Here is an 18,956-nt window from a genome sequence, read left to right on the forward strand (position 1 = left end):
AACAACAACATAGCGAAACCATGTATCTCACAGTTTCTTATCTTTTTTCCATTCACATGTTTCAGTAATCCAGAAAATGTAGTCTCTCTTCCCTTATTGCACTATGTAACTTTCTGGTACAAAGTCTATAATTTCTTTGCCTGTAATATTCCACAGCATAGCATTAAACTTACCTATCTGCATTCAAGGTTATTGCTGAGATACTGTATATGTAAATCACCTGTAAATCCAAGGTAGTGAAGATTAATACCGTATGGTATATAGGACATCTTCATGGCGGCAGACAGGTCGGAAAATGCATGAGCATGGTGCCCCTTTAAAGCCACAGTATGTAACTTTGTTGTCTAGGGATGTAATGATATCCAAATCTCTTGGTACGATATTATCACGACATGCATCTCACCGTATGATATTTATTAAGATATTTTGAAGAAGCTAAAATAATTGTAGATAGGACACATTTTGCTTTTAAAATACCTTGACAAAATTTTGGTGTGAATTATTTCCGTCATAATCCCAAGAATTCAAGTAAAAAAACATATCTCTTCATGTTGTTTGCACTGAAATGAATCATGGGATATGTAGTTCCTGATGTTCATAAGCAAAGGAACTTGTGATTTGATATTATTGTGAGATTTTTGACGATACGATACCGCAACATTTCGGTTATTGTTACATTCCTATTGTCCAAACAAGGGCTAAAATAAAAGCATGTTTTGTTTTGTCTTCATTTTGGTCGCATTTCCACAAACCTGATTCTTCTTGGCGTGGAGGAGGGCATGTGGGAAATGTTGTTTCTTGGGCTAAAATATTCCACAGTATGGCATTTAACGTATTAATCTCCATGGTGATTGTTCTTAAGTATGGCTTTACCTTCCTGTTTCCATGGAATCAACCAGGAGACGTGCCACCTCCAGAAGATTTCAACAGTTCACAATTACATCTGCCTAATTTGCAATTTGATAAACATAACTCGCATTTGTAAAGAACATTATCTTTTCCACAAACGTTGTTCTTCACAAGGACATTAAATCAACACACTAAACCAACAGTCTTAACTTCACTTTCATTTTGGTTCTGACATTTACCAAAATAATTGTGCAGATATTGTGTCCCAAAACAGAACTGTATGAATATTAATGAATAATGCGACCATAATCCAATCTCTAAATGTCATCTTGCTGTTACTGATCAACACGTCATCTGTGTAGGAGTTTTCAGTTCACGCCAGGACAGTATGGCATCACTGTGAGACTGCTGCCAACTAAACCAGGCCAGCCGCTTTTAATGGACACCAACCACTAAAACACTAAACACTTAAGACCCAGATTATGACTCCATGTATTGTAACATTAAAGGGTCCATATTACACTATTTTCTGAGCTATGTCGTCATGTTGTTTCCTCATCACAACACACCCAGAGTTGTGTTTTGTTTCATTTAATTTACACATGTTTAACACACAAACCCAGCGGATTTAGGCTGAGCTCTTCTCTCAAACCTCGTGATGTCATGTAGTAACACAAGAAGGTCTCCACTGTGTTTTTAAACTCCATGTGCTTTCACTGGAATCATTTGGATGATTTCAGAATGGTGGAACTGAGTATTTTGAGCTTTAACGATGTAGACAGACTAAGAATAAAGGGCTACTCAAAACTGTGTGGATGAAACAAAACACAATTCCAGGATGTATTTTTATATATAGGAACTTTAAGTGCCCTATATTGCTTAAACATGCAAGATTTGTGTGTTAAACATGTGTGAATGAAACAAAACACAGACAAGTTTGTGATGAGGAAACAACATTATAACATAGATCAGAAAATAGCGCAATATTGTCCCTTTAAGATCCAATTTATGACTCCATATATTATAACATTAAGTTTGAATAGGGCCAATAAACCAAACAAAAGAGAGGTTGATTTATTTCAGTTTCACTTTGGAGGATTCAAGTGTATTACTCATGGTGTAATTCAGGTCAGTGTAGTCTAGACCAGTGGGGAATTATTTGTTTTGATAAATCCCACATAATTTGTATCATTCATTTTATTGTTATTCATTGTTTTGTTGTTCAATATTGACAGTAAATACTCTTAGATTTTTGCCATGCAGTGTCAAGGTATCACAAGACAGAAGAAAAGCTGGTTTACCTGGAATATTCCACAGTATGGCATTAAACGTATCTCCGTGGAGACAAGCAGTTTAGGCCACAGTGCCAAAGTTATCTAAGAATCTGTGAAGAGGTGACCCTGTTCTTAGAAAGAATGCAAGTTTTTTTTAGAGCATTTTCTGCAGTCAGACCATTTAATGCAATACAGATATGTTTAATGCCATGCTGTGGAACTTTTCAGGCACAACAATCACATCTCCGTGGAAACAAGTTGGTGGAAAAGTTAGTACAGAAAAGTTACACAGTGCATTTTGTGGTCAATTGAAAGAAGTCTTTGTAATTATTTGAAGGGAAATAGCTTTGACTACAATCCTGCATATTTACAAATGCATGTTTTTCTTTTGCTTTATCTTGTCTTTTAATAGGAACTGTTTTAAATAAATAAATAAATAAGCTAGCTATAAATAAATACAAATACAATAACCAGTAATCAATAACAATCCATGTATCATTCGTTCATTCATTTTTCAATATAAAATCAAAAATAAGAAATGAAAAAAACAACTGTTTTCTTCTTTATTTGTCTCCAAAACCAAAATGAAAAAACAGATAACGAATATTTTTTTCTAGTTTTCAATTTTGTGTTTAAATGGAAAAAAAAAAAGATATGACTTAAACGGCGATGCCGAACTTGCGTCACAAAACTGAACCAGGACTGAATCAGGACTGATTCAGGACTGAAACGGGACTAAACCAGGACTAAACCTTTTTCAGTCCTGGTCTGGTCCCAGTCTCAGTCCTGGTCTCAATCCTGGTCTGGTTCTAGTCTGATCTCAGACCCGGTTTAGTCCTGGTTCAGTCCGTATGCTGCGCAAACAGGAAACGGCCATTAACACAAAATCAAAAACTGAAAAAAAAAAAAACGAATCATTATCTGTTTTTTCAGTTTGGTTTTGGAGACAAATAATGAAGAAGACTGTTATTTTTTCGTTTTCTTATTTTTGGTTTTATATTGAAAAACGAATGAATGATACATGGATTAATAACCCTCATTTTGTAGCCTGTCTTTTTGAAATGCTAACTCAAACACAACTTTGAGCAACCCTGTATTATTATCCTTAAGTGCCATACTGTATGTTGGTAGATAATATTGCTAAATGTCAATGACGGTATTAAAAAACATATAATGCAACAAAACTGGTGTGCTGAATTGGGTTACTGGGCCAAATTGTTTCATGAATTTTTCAACTGTATTAAAACGTGTGATGACTACTGTTAACCCAGTGACAGAAATATGGGTCCAATGAGTTCATTTTACCTTTGTTTATCTAAAAAACTCTTAGTCACCATGCAATCTAGGCCATCCCAATTTGATCATGACATAACTTCTTTTGAGCAGAGTTGAATAATCCCACATATTGTACCGTGTTTTAATCACATCTGACTCTTACCGTGACTTTTGTATTGTGTTTGTAGGCAGACTAAGGCCCATCTCGATGCCCGTGGAGTGTAACTGGGTGGGCGACTACGAGGACCCAGCCAAACTGAACAGAGAGAGGAGCAGAGGTGAGCGAGACATCCCCCTTAAACACAAAAGATAAAGCTGTACTGATACTCTGGGGGTGTTCTACATGTATCTGTATGGTGGAATGTTCCACGGTGACACAATTAGCAAAAAATGTGAGATACTGAACAAGAAAACTACAAAATGGATTTAAACAACAAACGTTCAGGAGCCTGTGATCAGTACGAGTGTTCATGGTCCCATTTAGGAGTTTAATTTTCAACAAAAAGGTGAGACCTTGTGAGAGACACTTGTTTAACAGCACTGATCAGCTCACCTTTTGTAGTTCAAACAAAGTCAGTTCTTTCTGGTCAGATTGTGTTAAAATAAAGCTCAGTGAGGTAACAGAGCAGTGCCTCAAGTGGCTTCACACCCTCAGGGAATGTTGATGATATCAGCTGCAAAGTATCAACTGGTTTAAATGACTTGAATTTAGAATCTTAAATGTTTTTATTTTCTGATATTGTTAACTTTCCCTCCACTTTTGAAAATTTGAGAGATGAGCACAATGTTAGATTGTGTTTTACAAAAAGGGACTCGTATACAGGTTTAAAATTACTTGAATTTAAAAGTGTTATTAAAATTTGTTTATACTTACATCTACTTGCATTATGATTTTTGTAATTTTGCTTCACAACTAGTGTAAAATAGTGGTATTTATGTTCAACAAAAGCTTTGCAAATGTGGAAGAAAATTGCATGTAATTCTAAATAGTAGGGGTGTAACGGTACGTGTATTCGTGCTGAACCGTTTCAGTACAGGACATTTGGTTCGGTGCAGGGCTGTGCAAGAGTGAGTTTGCACAATTTGTGTGTGTTTACATTCTGCCACAACATGTGCAGCTACACAGAAGGCTCAGCTCCGTGATTGTGTTTTAGTGTTTCCTGCAGAGCTTATAGTTAGGGCGGCCACCTTGACAACAATTGCCCACCGCCTTGACTACATCCCTCCAAACCACGTGAATCCTTGCAAAACTGAGGTCATCGCGCCCAGTCCTCACTTTCACCTTTTGCCGACACGGAATCTCCCCTGCCTCCCACCCCCCGGCCAAAAATATGAAGATTGAGTAAAAGATTGAGTTTATTTTTTATAATACTTCATACATTTGTTTCTTATTTGAGAATATTTTATTTAACTTATTAGTATTATCAAGCAGCACTTTGCATTTATTTTATTTTCCCATTTGTATAAAGTTAAAACAAATTGTTTGGTTAATAAACACGCAAAAAAACAACAAGCAAATGGTTTTGGGGTATGTACCGAAACGTGATTTTTGTTTACAGTTACACCCTTACTAAATAGATTAGTCTTACCCAATTGACTGAAAAGTTTGCTTTGAATTAAAGTAAAATGTCTTGGAAAACTGATATAATATATAATCTAGTAAATAAGTAAGTATAGGAATTGTTAGGATGAATGTGTCACTATATATTCTGATATTTTGGCCCAGTTGGGACACTTTACCAACACTCAAAAGTGCTTTAAACTCAAACAGATCTTGTGTATGTTTGTGTTCAGTCCAGTGGTGCTGCAGTATGAGCAGTAAACAAGAGAAGGAATGGCGCACTGGAGTGACAGTTAAAGGACGACAATTAAAAAGAAAAGAAAAACACTATCCATCCTCCTGACCTGCACCTGAATAACTCACGCAGTTGCCATGACGACCCTCTCCTCCGGCCGCTACCTAGCAACCACCCAGTAACAAGGGGACGATGTAGATGACAAGATGGCCGCCACAGTCGTGCTGAGGGCTGTGAGTTTAGATCCCCCGGGAATAGAGAGAGAAAGAGAGAGGGAAAGAGAGAGAGATGAAGGTTATAGGAAGTTGTGTGGAAAGAATGCAGAAAGTGCAAGTCGAGGAAAACTATTGAACCAGAAAAATCTCAAATATTAAACTTTTATATTCTGAACACCTTTGCCCCTGGGGTGAAAAAAAAAATATGTATGAAGGCTGAGAAGACTTTGAACTAAGACTATAAGGTAATATTCAGAAAAAAATTATATCATTCATGCTCTGAGTGAGTGACAGGTGGATTCAACCAATCACAGTGAAGTATGAACTTGAAAGAAACACATGGCTTCTATTCCCTCTTTTTTAGCAGCATAAACTGTATAAATACTGATTAACTTAACATTTAGGCTGGTTTAGGCTGTTAAAAATTGCAATATATTTTTTGGCATACTGCCCGCACTCCTTTCACATTTTTATACAGCGCTTTTCCACTTTAAAGCACTCAAAGCTCTTTGCATCAAGGAATCGTTCATCCACACACACACTCCTACACTAGTTTAGTCAAACTCTTGGGGCGAGAGGGGGTAAGTGTCTTGCCCAACACAACAACAGCAATCATCTGTGGGAGCTGTAATCGCACTGCCAACTTTTGGATCAGTGGACAAATCCTCTACCAACTGAGCTACTGAGAGTATCTAGTGCATTGTTATAGCCCCAGGCCTCCAGTTCTCTGACTTCTTTTGTGTGTTTTTAATTTCTTTTGCTGGTTGTCCTGACCCTGCGTTCGATTATCCTTCCGACTCCCACTTGACATCATGTCCGAGCTTGAAGAGTATTATTACGTTTCGCATGTCGGATTACGTGGATTATGATTATGACTATTCAATCATCTTATGAAAATGCTGCTACTTTAATTAATTTAATTATAGAAATGTGCACTTCATTTTATGTTATGTTTTCTCTTCCGTTACAACCTTAGGGATGTTAATGTCCGTTAAATCAAGTATTTGTTCAATATTGGCCTCATCACAACACTGACTTTCAAACCCAAAGGCACTGATATGGACGCGGTGAGATATTGCAGTGATACAAGTGACTGAAATTGTAATTTAAACCACCAAAGTGTCCAAACAATGAAAACAGTTCATATTTACACATCATGGTGGGCATAGCCAGCTTGGCTTCTATCTCAGAATCCTCGCTCTGTCTACTTTTTCTGCCACCGAATTCCAAGTCGGTCGGTCCCAGGAAAAGGGGCATGCCACACGTGTGGCTAGGCAGCTTCCTCGGAAAACCGATTCGGAAGGATAATCGAACACAGGGTGATTCCTGTTGTGGGAGTCCTGGTCTGTGATTGGTGGGGCTCACCTTTGCACACCTCACCTGCAGCCACCTCCCACTATTTAAAGAGATTGCCAGCACCTGTTTGGCACTGCTGGGCTTTGTGGCCAGTCTGCTATTTTTTGTTTGTTTGTGTCTCTTTCATGTCAGCACTTTGTTTGTACTGGTACATGTCTGACTTTGTTTGTGTCAAGACACCTGTTTAGTTTAGTTCTGTTTAGTTCTGTTTTGTGCCCTTTTGTTTTGTCACTTGATTCTGTTTGTGGGTTTATGTGGTTTTACTTTGGGACACTTATGTATTTAGTTTTGTATTAGTTCCTTTATAACTCATTTTGGCACAAAACTTGTTATATTTTGCTTAGATTTTGCTTCTCAGTTTAGGTTATTTTATGTACATATTTTTGCATATTTTGTTAATTCACCATTTATCATCCCTGTTAATTAAACATGACTTAATTTATACCATTTTCCACCTTGTATTTTTTGTTACTTCCCTGATCTTAGCGAGCTGGGTCGTAACACGTATTCATGGGTTTCAGTTTTTAATTGTTAATCACTATTGCAATGGTCCTAATTTCTCATCATTCTGAAACTCTGACCAGAAAGCATAAACCTGATTCTTCCATAAAAAGAAGATAAGTTTTAGCTCTCCACCATGTAAAATTTTAACTGAAGGCTTTAAATAATCGTTTGGATACTCAGACTCTTCATTTAGCATGCTCCCTTGTGCTTCAATGAGTTAGTTTCTAATTTGTCTTCACACTAAAAACATTTACTGCACAGACTTTAGTCCACAGCTTGGCCCTGACCAGGATCTTGGCTCAAGATCTTTAAAACAGACTATCCAGACGCTACTCAGTGGTCTCCCTCTTCTCCTGCCTGCAGTGGATAGATGTGTGAAATGCAGAAAATTAATCTTCTTCACACTTGTGTACTTACATGTTGGGTTTCCATGCTAATTGGGGACATTACCTTAACCATAGTCACTACTTGCCTAACTTTAATGCATTAGTCTTATATACTCTAAACTATACCTTAGATTTGATTATTATTATAACCCAACTTTTAATCATGTTGTTGGTCTGATAATAAATCAATTGGGTCATGGGGATTTGATTTTTTCTGCATATATGAGGCAGGTCCCCGTGCATTTAGTGTGTAGATTTTAGTCCTCATAACGTGAAATACCATAGCCTGATTCGCAGTATTAGGAATCATTTGCTCCACAGTAGGCGAGTACTTTTTTATTTAACCAATCGCCGCTACTTGGTCATGACGTATAATGCACCTCTAACGGGGGTAACTGGTGTATTAGGTGTATTAAGCTTTTCCCAAATCCCATAGGAAGAAGGACAATAACGTCTTTCCCCTTGATAAAATTCACCAAACATTCTCTTTGTTCCGACTTTAAATCCTCGACCTCAGGAATCGTTGCCAACACAGAATGTATGGCTTTGTTTACAACCATCTCGACCACTTTGTTTACTGTTTCGCAGCTCTTCGCTGATTGGCCTGTGCACGGTTTACAACATCCGGGGTTCTTGCTAACTATCTAGTGTATTCCGATTCCTGACTTTGTCACTGGAGAGAAATGAAATTGAGTGGAGGCGCTAGGTGGCACCAGCCTGGCTATGAAATACCTGCCACCACATCAAAAATTAATCCTAATCCTAGAACTAAACCTGGATTAGACCAGAAATAAACCAGGTTTAGATCAGGCCTACTCTGGGCCAAACCAGAATGAAACCAGTACAAACATAAAAGTGGGCAATATTGACCGCAAATGAATCGAAAATGCATCTGAAACAACTCAATGAGCAAATCACAAAGGCTGCATCTAACAAAATATCCTGTTTTATATTGCATAACCAGTGCTCATCATATTGATGTTTAGATCAGCAAAAAACATTTTCTGAAATACATACTTTTTAGTCTTTCTGCCAATTCTTTTTGATGTTTGAACAGAATTCAGTTATTTAAAGACAAATTTAAAAAACTAAAATCCCAGTGCTTGTCTGTAAAAACTGCAAATAGTTACTTTCCCCACATTGTTCAGATCTAGTATGAACAGAGCCCGTTCATGGCCTTACCTAATGGAGTATGGCATAATTACATAATTTCAAGTCAACATTTACTTTTAAGTTATAAAGGCTTTGAGGTTTTGAATTCACTGGTATTGAAAAGTGCAGAAAAACTTTGTAGACAGTATGCATCATTTCAATTATAAAAAGATCTTATTGAATGTTAATGTAGCTAATTACTTTAAACAGACTGAACTGACTTTTCAGACTAAATTGACATGGGTGAAGAGCTGCTGACCCTTTCACACTGTGTTCTGGTCGTAATAGATTTAACACGTAATCCTAATTTCAATAAATGTCATCCATTAGTCCGTGAGTGGATTTTCCTGGTTCTTCTCTCAGTTCATTTGCTCAGACCGTGATTAGTTAAAGGTCGACATCTGCTGCTTTAAACTGCTCGGGTGCATGGCCGTCACACCTCTCGGAGCCCTGGCCTTTGTGGATTTATTTTCATAATGTGGCTGTCATTAACCTGGATCAAAGCACAAACCCGCCAAGAACAAACTGGACTAAGCATGTTTGAAATGCTCCGTACAACCCAAAGGTCACACATGCCGCCCTCTTTTTTTATTTTCTTTTATAATTTTTATTAAGAGGATGAATGGTTAACTTTTAAAGGTGCATTGAGTAACTTTTCTGGTGGAGGGTCCGTGAAATACTTTTCTCCATTGAGATATTATTGCTTTACCTGGAATATTTCACAGGATGGTATTAAACCTTTCTATTAGGGATGTAACGATATCCACATCTCTTGGTACGATATTATCACAATATGCATGTCACGGTACGATTATTATTATTGCAATATTTTGAAGAGGCATATATAATTGTAGATGGGACACTTTTTTTGCTTTTAAAATACCTTGACAAGGTTTTGGTGTGAATTATTACCATCATAATCCCAAGAATTCAAGTAAAAAACATATCTCTTCGTATTGTCTGCACTGAAATGAATCATGGGAAATGTAGTTCCTGTGCATTTAAGCAAAGGAACTTGTAATTCGATATATTATTGTGAGACTTTTGATGATACGATATCACAATATTTCGGTTATTGTTACATCCCTACTTTCTATCATCATGGAGCTCAAACCAAGCCAAGTTACAGATCATATCTGTGAAGAGGGGAGGGGAATGTGTTTCTGTAGATATTTATGAGCTATAAAACCACCTGTAATTTAATAAACGTAAGGTAAAGCTGTTTAATGTCATACAGTGAAAAATTTGAAGTAGATGACATATCCATAGAAACAAGCAGATGACAGGCCCACAACCAAAAAGTTACATAGTGCACCTTTAAACATCTTTTTGTCTATGTTTCTGCTGACAAAGTTTGAATTTCATTCAGGATTTATCTGCCCATCTATGTTTTTATTAGGTGCTACTGAGCTGCTGTGAACTATATTGCTAGTTCTGGGTTGATCAATGATTATAAACTAAAGTTATAGTAATAAGATTCAGGTCAATTAAAATTATATTCCTTTTTGCACAAATTAGCCAATCCGTATTATCACAGTTGACTTACTAATTCATATGTTGTGTTTACGTTTTCTACAGTTTCAGTAAAACATTATGTGACTTGAAATGTTATAATTATTTTATAGTGCCTGTCAAGATACTCTACATGCTTTATTTATTCACTCAATTAACACATACATTATTATTTTACTCTGTATATATTATTTTACTGTATAGACATGTATTATTTTGTGTACGTTTTTGAACAGAGGCTTCGCTGATGCGTTATGGAGGTCTTCCCGGATCAGACGAAAGAACCACGTCAGACGAGTACTCCTCCCACACGGCGCGTCCAGGGAAACGGACCAATGACACGGCAAAACGGGCAAAGAGGCGGAGTCATCACAGCCAAAGCCCCTCCCACTACGTCCTCCAATCCAATCAGAGGGATTCCCCACCGCGAGACCCAGCATCACTCTATCATGTACGTGTTGATTATCTGTTTTGGTTTTCAAGACAGTTATCGATCAAAAAGTAGAAAGAGCTTCAAGTGTTTCTCATTTGGTTTGGCAGTTTCAGTGCTAAAATCCAGCTGGCTTAAACCTAAAAAGTCTCTCTCTGATCTGAATCCTCACTACAAAAACCCCAGCACCTGAAGCCAATCATTAAGCAGTCTCTTCTGCACAGCGAGTGAATTCTTCAGAAAAAAAAAAAAAAATATATATATATATGTGTCCTCTCTCTGCAGGTTAAAGCATTAGCAGCCCAGGCTCAGTTGTGAATATTGTAGTTTCTTATTTAAACTAAGAGTATAGGTGACACATTGTTAGCCTCACAGCATAATTGCCCAAGTAATTTTTCAAGGTTTTCACAAAAATCTAAAAATGAGATGCCTGTGTCAATAAGATGAATCAGACAGTTTGTGTTTTTTGGCTGTAAAAATGCTCCTGATTGACTGAGGACAGGGCCAGTGGCAATCCGTGTGTCATTGGTTTTTCAATATAAAACCAAAAATAAGAAAACGAAAAAACAACAATTTTCTTCATTATTTGTCTCCAAAACCAAAATGAAAAAACGGATAATGATTTGTTTTTTTTTTTTTCAGTTTTCGATTTTATGTTTAATTGAATGATGGAAAAAATGGATAACGTTTTCCCGTTTCCGTGACTTAAACTGCGATCAGACCAGACTGAACCAGACCGGGACTGAGACCAGGACTGAGACCAGAACTGAGACTGGGACCAGACCAGGGCTGAGTTCGGGACCAGACCAGAACTGAGACCGGGACCAGACCAGAACATAGACCAGGACTGAGACCAGGAACAGGACCAGGACTGAAACTGAGACTGAGAACAGGACTGAGGCCAGGAGCAGACCAGGACCAGACCAGGACCAGACCGTGATTGAGACCGGGACTGAGACCAGGAACAGACCAGGACTGAGACTGGGACCAGACCAGGACTGAAAACAGTTTAGTCCTGTTTAGTCCTGATTCAGTCCTGGTTCAGTCTGTATGTGGCGTAAAAGTCCGGCACAAAATTGAAAACTGTAAAAATGAATTGTTATCAGTTTTTTCATTTTGGTTTTGGAGACAAATAATGAACAAAATAGTTGTTTTTTCATGTTCTTATGTTTGGTTTTATATTAAAAAAAAACAACAAATGAACGAATGATACACGGTCTAATGACAGCTACAGAAGCAGCAGGGTCTGGAGAGCAAAATGACACAACTGAACTAAATTTATGCAATGAAACTGGCGATATGCACCTTTTAAAATGAGACGAAACACCTAAACTCCGCCCACAACCTTATTTCAAATAGAGCTGCTAAACTGGGCAGTACCTGGAGGAATAAAGAAGAGAGTGAGAGAGAAGGAAGGGCAGGGGCTGGAAGTATAACAAACAGTGTGATTGGTCTAACAAAGCCAGATGTTTGTAATCCAGGCAGTCATTTGTGATGTCACCAACTACTTGAAACTGCAAAGGCCACTGAAGGCACAAACACAAACTTAAATTTAGGTGTTTTTGACCAGAAAGCTGCAAATTTACCTACTTTGCTCTAAAGGTGACAAAAAATGACTATGAACAGTAGATGATGCTATTAAAACACCATACACACAGTTTGGTCGTGACAAAAAAGAAGATTTAGTGTAGAGTTCCACTTTAAGTAGTTGACACGTGCCCATCAGCTCAGTTTTCCTTGACCCTGTGCGTGTTGACCGTTCTCTCTAACCCAAAGTGAGACAGTATTTACGGTCCTCTGGCGCTGTGAGGTGCTGTGAGGAGCAGTGAGGGCAGATGGCTGCAGTGGGGTGTTTCCAGGCCCATGTGGAGCTCAGGGCAGAACATGGCAGCGCTCCAGATCTCTCATATGTGAAACACTGTCGACCCATGTGACCTGCTCAGAGAGGTCAGGTGTGAATGTGACGACTAACGGACAAACATTAAAGGTCCTATATTATGCAAAATTGACTCTTGAGAGCATTAAACCCTGTTATAATATTCTTACATCATCAAAAAACATACATGGAGCTGTTTTGTTTCATTCACACATGCCTGAGAAATCCTATTATTAGTCTGTCTACATCTTCAAAGCTCAAATTTATCTGTTCCACCTTGTAATACCATATTTTTCAGACTATAAAGCACACTGGATTATAAGGTTCAATATCAATAATGTTGAATTCTCTCATCTATTTTCATACATAAGCCGCACCGGATTATAAGGCGCATTACGCAAAACAAACGGACGACACTTGAGACTGATCCCTTAGCCCAGGCATCCACAATCCATTGGCAGATTGTGGTGTAATTCGCCCAGCGTTGATTTCCTGTCTTGGTGAATGTGTATTATGAATGTGAATGTGGGTGGAAAATTTAAATTTGGATTTTTATTTCCTATGAGGAGGTCTCAAATATACATTGAGTAATAATGTGTTTAATGCAGCTTTGCGCACATTTGTTTATGTTTTACAGAAACGAAACTTAAAATCACATGGCTAATTTGCATAAACTGTAACAGCTGAAAAAACAGCTTACTCCTTGTGCGCTGATGCAGTCAGCTTCTGTTGGACTAAAGGACGTGACTCCGCAAGGCTCCTTACTATGGTAACCATAATGCTCTGACAATCCATCAAGAGGTGCGGCTTTATAGCTTACTAAAGTTGTACTAAAATTACATTCGGACAGATTTTTGCACGCCGCGTACCACATAAAATCGGTTCATGGTCAGTAAGCACAACCGGAATTATTACATTCTTTGAGATACTTAAAGGATTTTAACTGTGCCTTATAGTCCAAAAAATATGGTATTTTCTGGATAACAGCTACTTCTTACCTTTAATTCAGTAGAGATTGGCAATTCCACATCTGAAATAATCCAAATGATTCTAGTGAAGGTGTATGGAGTTTAAAACCCAGTGGAGCACTTTCTGTACTGGTGGAACAGATTTTTCTTTTTCAGTTTGAGGCAAGAACTCTGCCTTTATATCTAGGGTTTGTGTGTTAAACATGTGTGAATGAAACAAAATACAACTCCAGGTATGTTTTTGATGAAGAAACAACATGATCAGAAAATAATGTAATAGGCCATTAACATAAGATCAACCCAAAGTACATGTACCACAGTTTGATAACCACTGCAGTAAAGTATCTGCAATCTAAACTCCATCTGAACTATTTTAAATGTATTCTGTTTAGTAGGCAAGATTCAGAAAGCATTCGTTGCCTTTATATTGCAGACTTCAAAGCTATAATGCACCTATAGCTGCTTTTATATGCGCCGCAGATAAGACAGTGTGTTTTATAATGATAGGATGAAGATATTGCTTAACACCCCGCGATGGAGCAGAGCCAGCCAGATGTTTGTTAATGTTGGTTTTCCCATCTGCGCTGTCGTGCTCCTAGCCCCATGTACAGGTGCAGGCTATTACACTAGAACAGCAGTGTTTACTAACCTGCATTCAACTCTTGTATATATACGCACTCACTGGTACTTATGTCTGTGTGGGTATAGATGATGTTTTAATGTGCTATGGAGCTTGTATGATGATTACACTTAATTTGAGTTGGCAAAGTTTGTATTAAAGGTGCGTTGTGTAACTTTTTGACTGTGGTCCATCACCTTCTTGTTTTTATGGATATGTCATTGTTTTGCTTATCTGCTTCACAATATGACACGAAACAGCTCCTCCTTACATTTATTCAGTTACCGTATTTTCCGCACTATAGGGCGCACTGGATTACAATTCGCACTGTCATTGAATGGTCTATTTTAAACTTTTTGCACATCTCATCGGATTATAAGGTGCATTAAATGAAACACAACAGTTAGATAAGTCAGTCAAACTTTATTTAACACGTTCTCAATAACTCTCAACTTTGTTCAATTGTAACATGTAAAAGAAAATACTGTCTGAGAGCGTTAAATTGTTAGCGTATTCACAATAACTCATGATTGTTCGGCATCCCGCATCCCTCTTGTCATTATCCGAGTCAGTGTGGTTACTGTTCCCTGACAGTTCAGTGATGATTCTGGTCTTGGTGAAAGCTCGGATCACGGTTGATACTGATCCATAGCCCAGGCGTCCACGATCCACTGGCAGATCGTGGCGTAAGTCGCTCGGCGCTGTCTCCCTGTCTTGTTGAATGTGTATTCGCCTTCTCTGTTCCACTGCTCCCACGCAACTCGCAGTTTAACTTTATAATAGCCTTGAGTTTAAAGTGGGCGTTTTAAGTGTGTCTCTTGACAGGTGCAATTTGACATTAAAAGGAATCACAGTATGTATTACTTCGTGATGCTCCTGACTACGGGAGCCGTAATGCTGCAAGTGGTGTGGCTTTGTAGTTTACTAAAGTCGTGCTAAAACACCTGAATAAATTAATATATAAGATGCTCTGGATTATAAGGCGCACAGTCATTTTTTTGATTAAATTAAAGGCTTTTAAGGGCGCCCTATAGTGCGGAAAATACGATACTTAGACTTACAATTAGACTTAGACAAATTTTATTGATCCACAATGGAATTTATTTGGACACAGTAGCTCACACTTTACAATAATTATAATAACAAAGATCGAAAATATAAATGGTAATAATAAATTCTAAATAAGTAGCAAAAGATTGCAAGAGTCAGGTGTCAAATACATAATTATATAAATGTAAATGTACAAGTAAAAATAAACTAGAAAGATAAGTAGTAAAATATAAAATCACAGTTTTATACAAGAGGTCACACAGGTCTTTACCGGTGGTTTTATAGCTAAAAAATGCCCAGACAAAGTAAAAGCATTTGACCGACCCTGCAACAGAAAAGTTAAACAATGCACCTTTAAATGTGAATTATAGAGTAGTTTATTATTATTATTTCTTTTACTTTCTGAAACATAGATGTAGTAGTACAAACTATGATTGCAAATATTTTTATATGAATAATTCCTCTCATACAATTGATGGAGTGTATGTGCATTTATTGCAGATATTTCATGATTAAATCTTCTTTTTGTTCAGTATAGTAACTATTTATTCATGAAAATACATTGAGCAACACAGTGAGATTTTGTTATGTATAGACCAGGTTGTTAGTAGACTATGGAGGATAATTTTAGACTGTCTCTTCTCCTCATTTTCTATTAATGTGAAACAACGTATTGAGTTAAAAGGATAAAAAATCTCACCTCAGACCAGATAGTTTGAGGTTCAGATCTCGACTGAGCGCCTTGAATTTGTTGTGAACATAAATAATTCCTTATAGCCAATTTTACTCCAGTCTTGTTGCAACAGAAAGGGCATCTGTTCACAAAATTGAAAGTTGTGAAAGAACGTGGCAAATATGCATTTTTGTCCACTTTTCCCAAGTTTAAACAAGCCGTAAATGTTTTAGCAAACTTTCCAAATCCCTTGCTGTTTACATTACATGACCTGGACCATAGACGTAATCTCCATAGTTCATGTTTAGAGTTGTAACTGTTGCTAAAGTCTTCCCTTTCTTTCCTCTTTTTTTCTTTCTCTTCCTCTTTCTCCTTCCTTCTTCTCTCTCTACCCCCATCTCTCTTCCCCTTCCTCTTCCTCTATCTCCCTCTCTCTCTCCTTCTCTCTACATACTTCTCTCACTTTCTCTCTCCCTCCCTCCCTTTGTCTTCCATCTCCCTCTCTCCTTTCTTTCCTCTTTTCTCTCTCTTTCTCTCTTCCCTTTTTCCTTCTCGTTTTATCCCCTCTCTCCTCCTCTATTCCCCTCTATCTTCCTGTCTACCTACCTCTCTCTCTTTTTTCTTTCTCCCTCCCTCCCCTGTCTTCCATCTCCCTCTCTCCTTTTTTCCTGTTTTTCTCTCTTTCTCTTTTCCCTTCCTCATTCTCTCTTTACCCCTCTTTCTCCTCTATCTTCCTCTCTCTCTCCTCTCCTTTCCACCTACCTACCTCTCCCTCTTTTGCTCTCCCTCCCCTTGTCTTCCACCTCCCTCTCTCCTTTTTTACTTCTTTTTCTCTCTCTTCCTCTCTCCCTCCTTCTCTCTTTCTCCTCCTCCTCTTTCCCCCTCTATCTTCCTCTCTCTCCTCTTTTCTCCCCCCTATCTTCCTCTCTCTCTTTCTTCCTCTCTACCCACCTCTCTCTCGTTCTCTCTTCCTTCCTCCCCTTTTCTTCCAACTCCCTCTCTCCTTTTTTCCTCTTTTCTCTCTCTCTTCCTCTCTTCCCTTCTCTCTTTACCCCCTCTCTCTCTTTCCTCCTCTCTCCCCTCTATATTCCTTTCTACCTATCTTTCTCTCTTTTGCTCTCCCTCCTTCCCCTTGTCTTCCATTCTCCCTCTCTCCTTTCTTTCCTCTTTTTTCTCTTTCTCTCTTCCCTTCCTCCTTCTATTTTAACCCTCTCTCTCCTCCTCTATCTTCCTCTATTTCTCCTCCTTTCTACCTACCTCTCTCTTTTTCTCTCCCTCCCTCCCCTTGTCTTCTATCTCCCTCTCTCCTTTTTTCCTCTTTTTCTCTTTTCCCTTCTCTTCTCTCTACCTCTCTCTCCCCCTCTCTCTCTTCTTCTCTCCTACCTCTCTCTCTATCTCCCCTTGTCTTCTATCTCCCTCTCTCCTTTTTTCCTCTTTTTCTCTTTTCCCTTCCTCCTTCTCTCTTTACCTCTCTCTCCCCCCTCCTCTCTCCCCCTCTGTCTGTCTTCCTCTCTACCTACCTCTCTCTCTATCTCTCCCTCCCCTTGTCTTCTATCTCCCTCTCTCCTTTTTTCCTCTTTTTCTCTTTTCCCTTCCTCCTTCTCTCTTTACCCCTCTCTCTCTCCTCTTCCTCTCTCCCCCTCTATCTTCCTCTCTCTCTTTTTTCCTCTCTACCTACCCCGTCTCTCCCTCCCCTTGTCTTCCATCTCTCTCTCTCCCTTCTTTCCTCTTTTTTCCCTCTCTTCCCTTCCTCCTTCTCTCTTTACCTCTCTCTCTCCCCTCCTCTCTCCCCCTTTGTCTGTCTTCCTCTCTACCTACCTCTCTCTCTATCTACCCCTCCCCTTGTCTTTCATCTCCCTCTCTCCTTTCTTTTCTTTTTTTTCTCTCTCTTCCCTTCCTCCTTCTCTTTACCCCCCCCTTCCTCTCTCCCCACATATCTTCCTCTCTCTCTCCTCCTTTCTACCTACCTCTCTCTTTCTTTCTCCCTCCCCTTGTCTTCCTTTCGCTCCTCTTTTTTCTCTCTCCTCCTCTCTCCCCTCTAGCTTCCGCTCTCTTCTCCTTTCTACCCACCTCTCTCCCCTCTTTCTCTCTGTCCCCTCTGCCTCCCTCACATTACTTTTCCTCTCCTCTCCCTTTCTCTCTCTCTCTTCTTCCTTCCTCCTCCTCTTCCTCCTTCACCTCTCTCTCTCTCTCTCTGTCTCTGTCTCTGTCTGTGTGTTAAATGTGTCTCTGTATAACTGCGTGTGGGACCGAGATAATGAGAACTGCTGTGCTTCCTTTGTGCCCGTGTGTCTCCTCCTCGTCTCCTCACTGCTCCGCTCCCTGAGATCTGTCAACTTTTATTTCCCATGATCCTTTGCAGCACAAAGGCCACTGATTCACACTGACAGCATGCTTTCTTTCTTGTTCTTCTTCCTCTCTGTGTTTTTAGACGTATCAACAGTCCTCTTCCTCCTCCTCATCGCTGTCAAAAAGCAGGAAGAAAAATAAAGGTAAGCTAAAGACAGTAATTATAAGCACTGGTCCCGTCACTGCAGTCGTTGTGATCGTTGTGCCTGAAATGTTCCGCAGTGTGACATTAAACTTATCGATATCCATGGAGAGGCGACCCTGCTCATTCAGCGTAAGAAGCCATGATTACAAGCTGGCTTCAGTGTCTTGCCCAATGACACAAAGGCATGCAAAATATATACTGAAAATCTTAAAACAATTCCTGAAAGTTACATTACAACCAAATTAGTCAAAACTAATTCAAACAGCTTAAAAGAAGATAATTTTTAATTCAAGTATTTTTAGTGAGTGTTTATTTTTACAGTGTGTATTTCTTGTGGTCACTCACTCGTCACTTTCATACAATCTGAATTCGTGTATCATTCGTTCATTCATTTTTCAAAATAAAACCAAAAATTTGAAAATGAAATAACAACTATTTTCTTCATTATTTGTCTCCAAAACAAAAATGAAAAAAATGGATAATGATTTGTTTTTTTCAGTTTTGATTTTTTGTTTTAATGAATAATG

General features: G+C 38.5%; 1 protein-coding gene across 1 annotated transcript in view; it reads left to right on the top strand.

The window, feature by feature from the left end:
- The window catches only part of cnksr2a (connector enhancer of kinase suppressor of Ras 2a), a 136,253-nt gene that overhangs the window by 85,059 nt on the left and 32,238 nt on the right, over window positions 1-18,956 (top strand). The window contains exons 12-14 of the mRNA XM_055150962.1: window positions 3,587-3,676; window positions 10,556-10,770; window positions 18,367-18,427. Of these exons, the coding sequence (XP_055006937.1) occupies window positions 3,587-3,676; window positions 10,556-10,770; window positions 18,367-18,427 (366 nt within the window). The remainder of the gene's footprint in view (window positions 1-3,586; window positions 3,677-10,555; window positions 10,771-18,366; window positions 18,428-18,956) is intronic.

The sequence above is a fragment of the Boleophthalmus pectinirostris genome, unplaced genomic scaffold (assembly GCF_026225935.1).
Source record: "Boleophthalmus pectinirostris isolate CB_2022bp ecotype Guang Dong unplaced genomic scaffold, ASM2622593v1 HiC_scaffold_15, whole genome shotgun sequence".
Classification (NCBI taxonomy): Eukaryota; Metazoa; Chordata; class Actinopteri; order Gobiiformes; family Gobiidae; genus Boleophthalmus; species Boleophthalmus pectinirostris.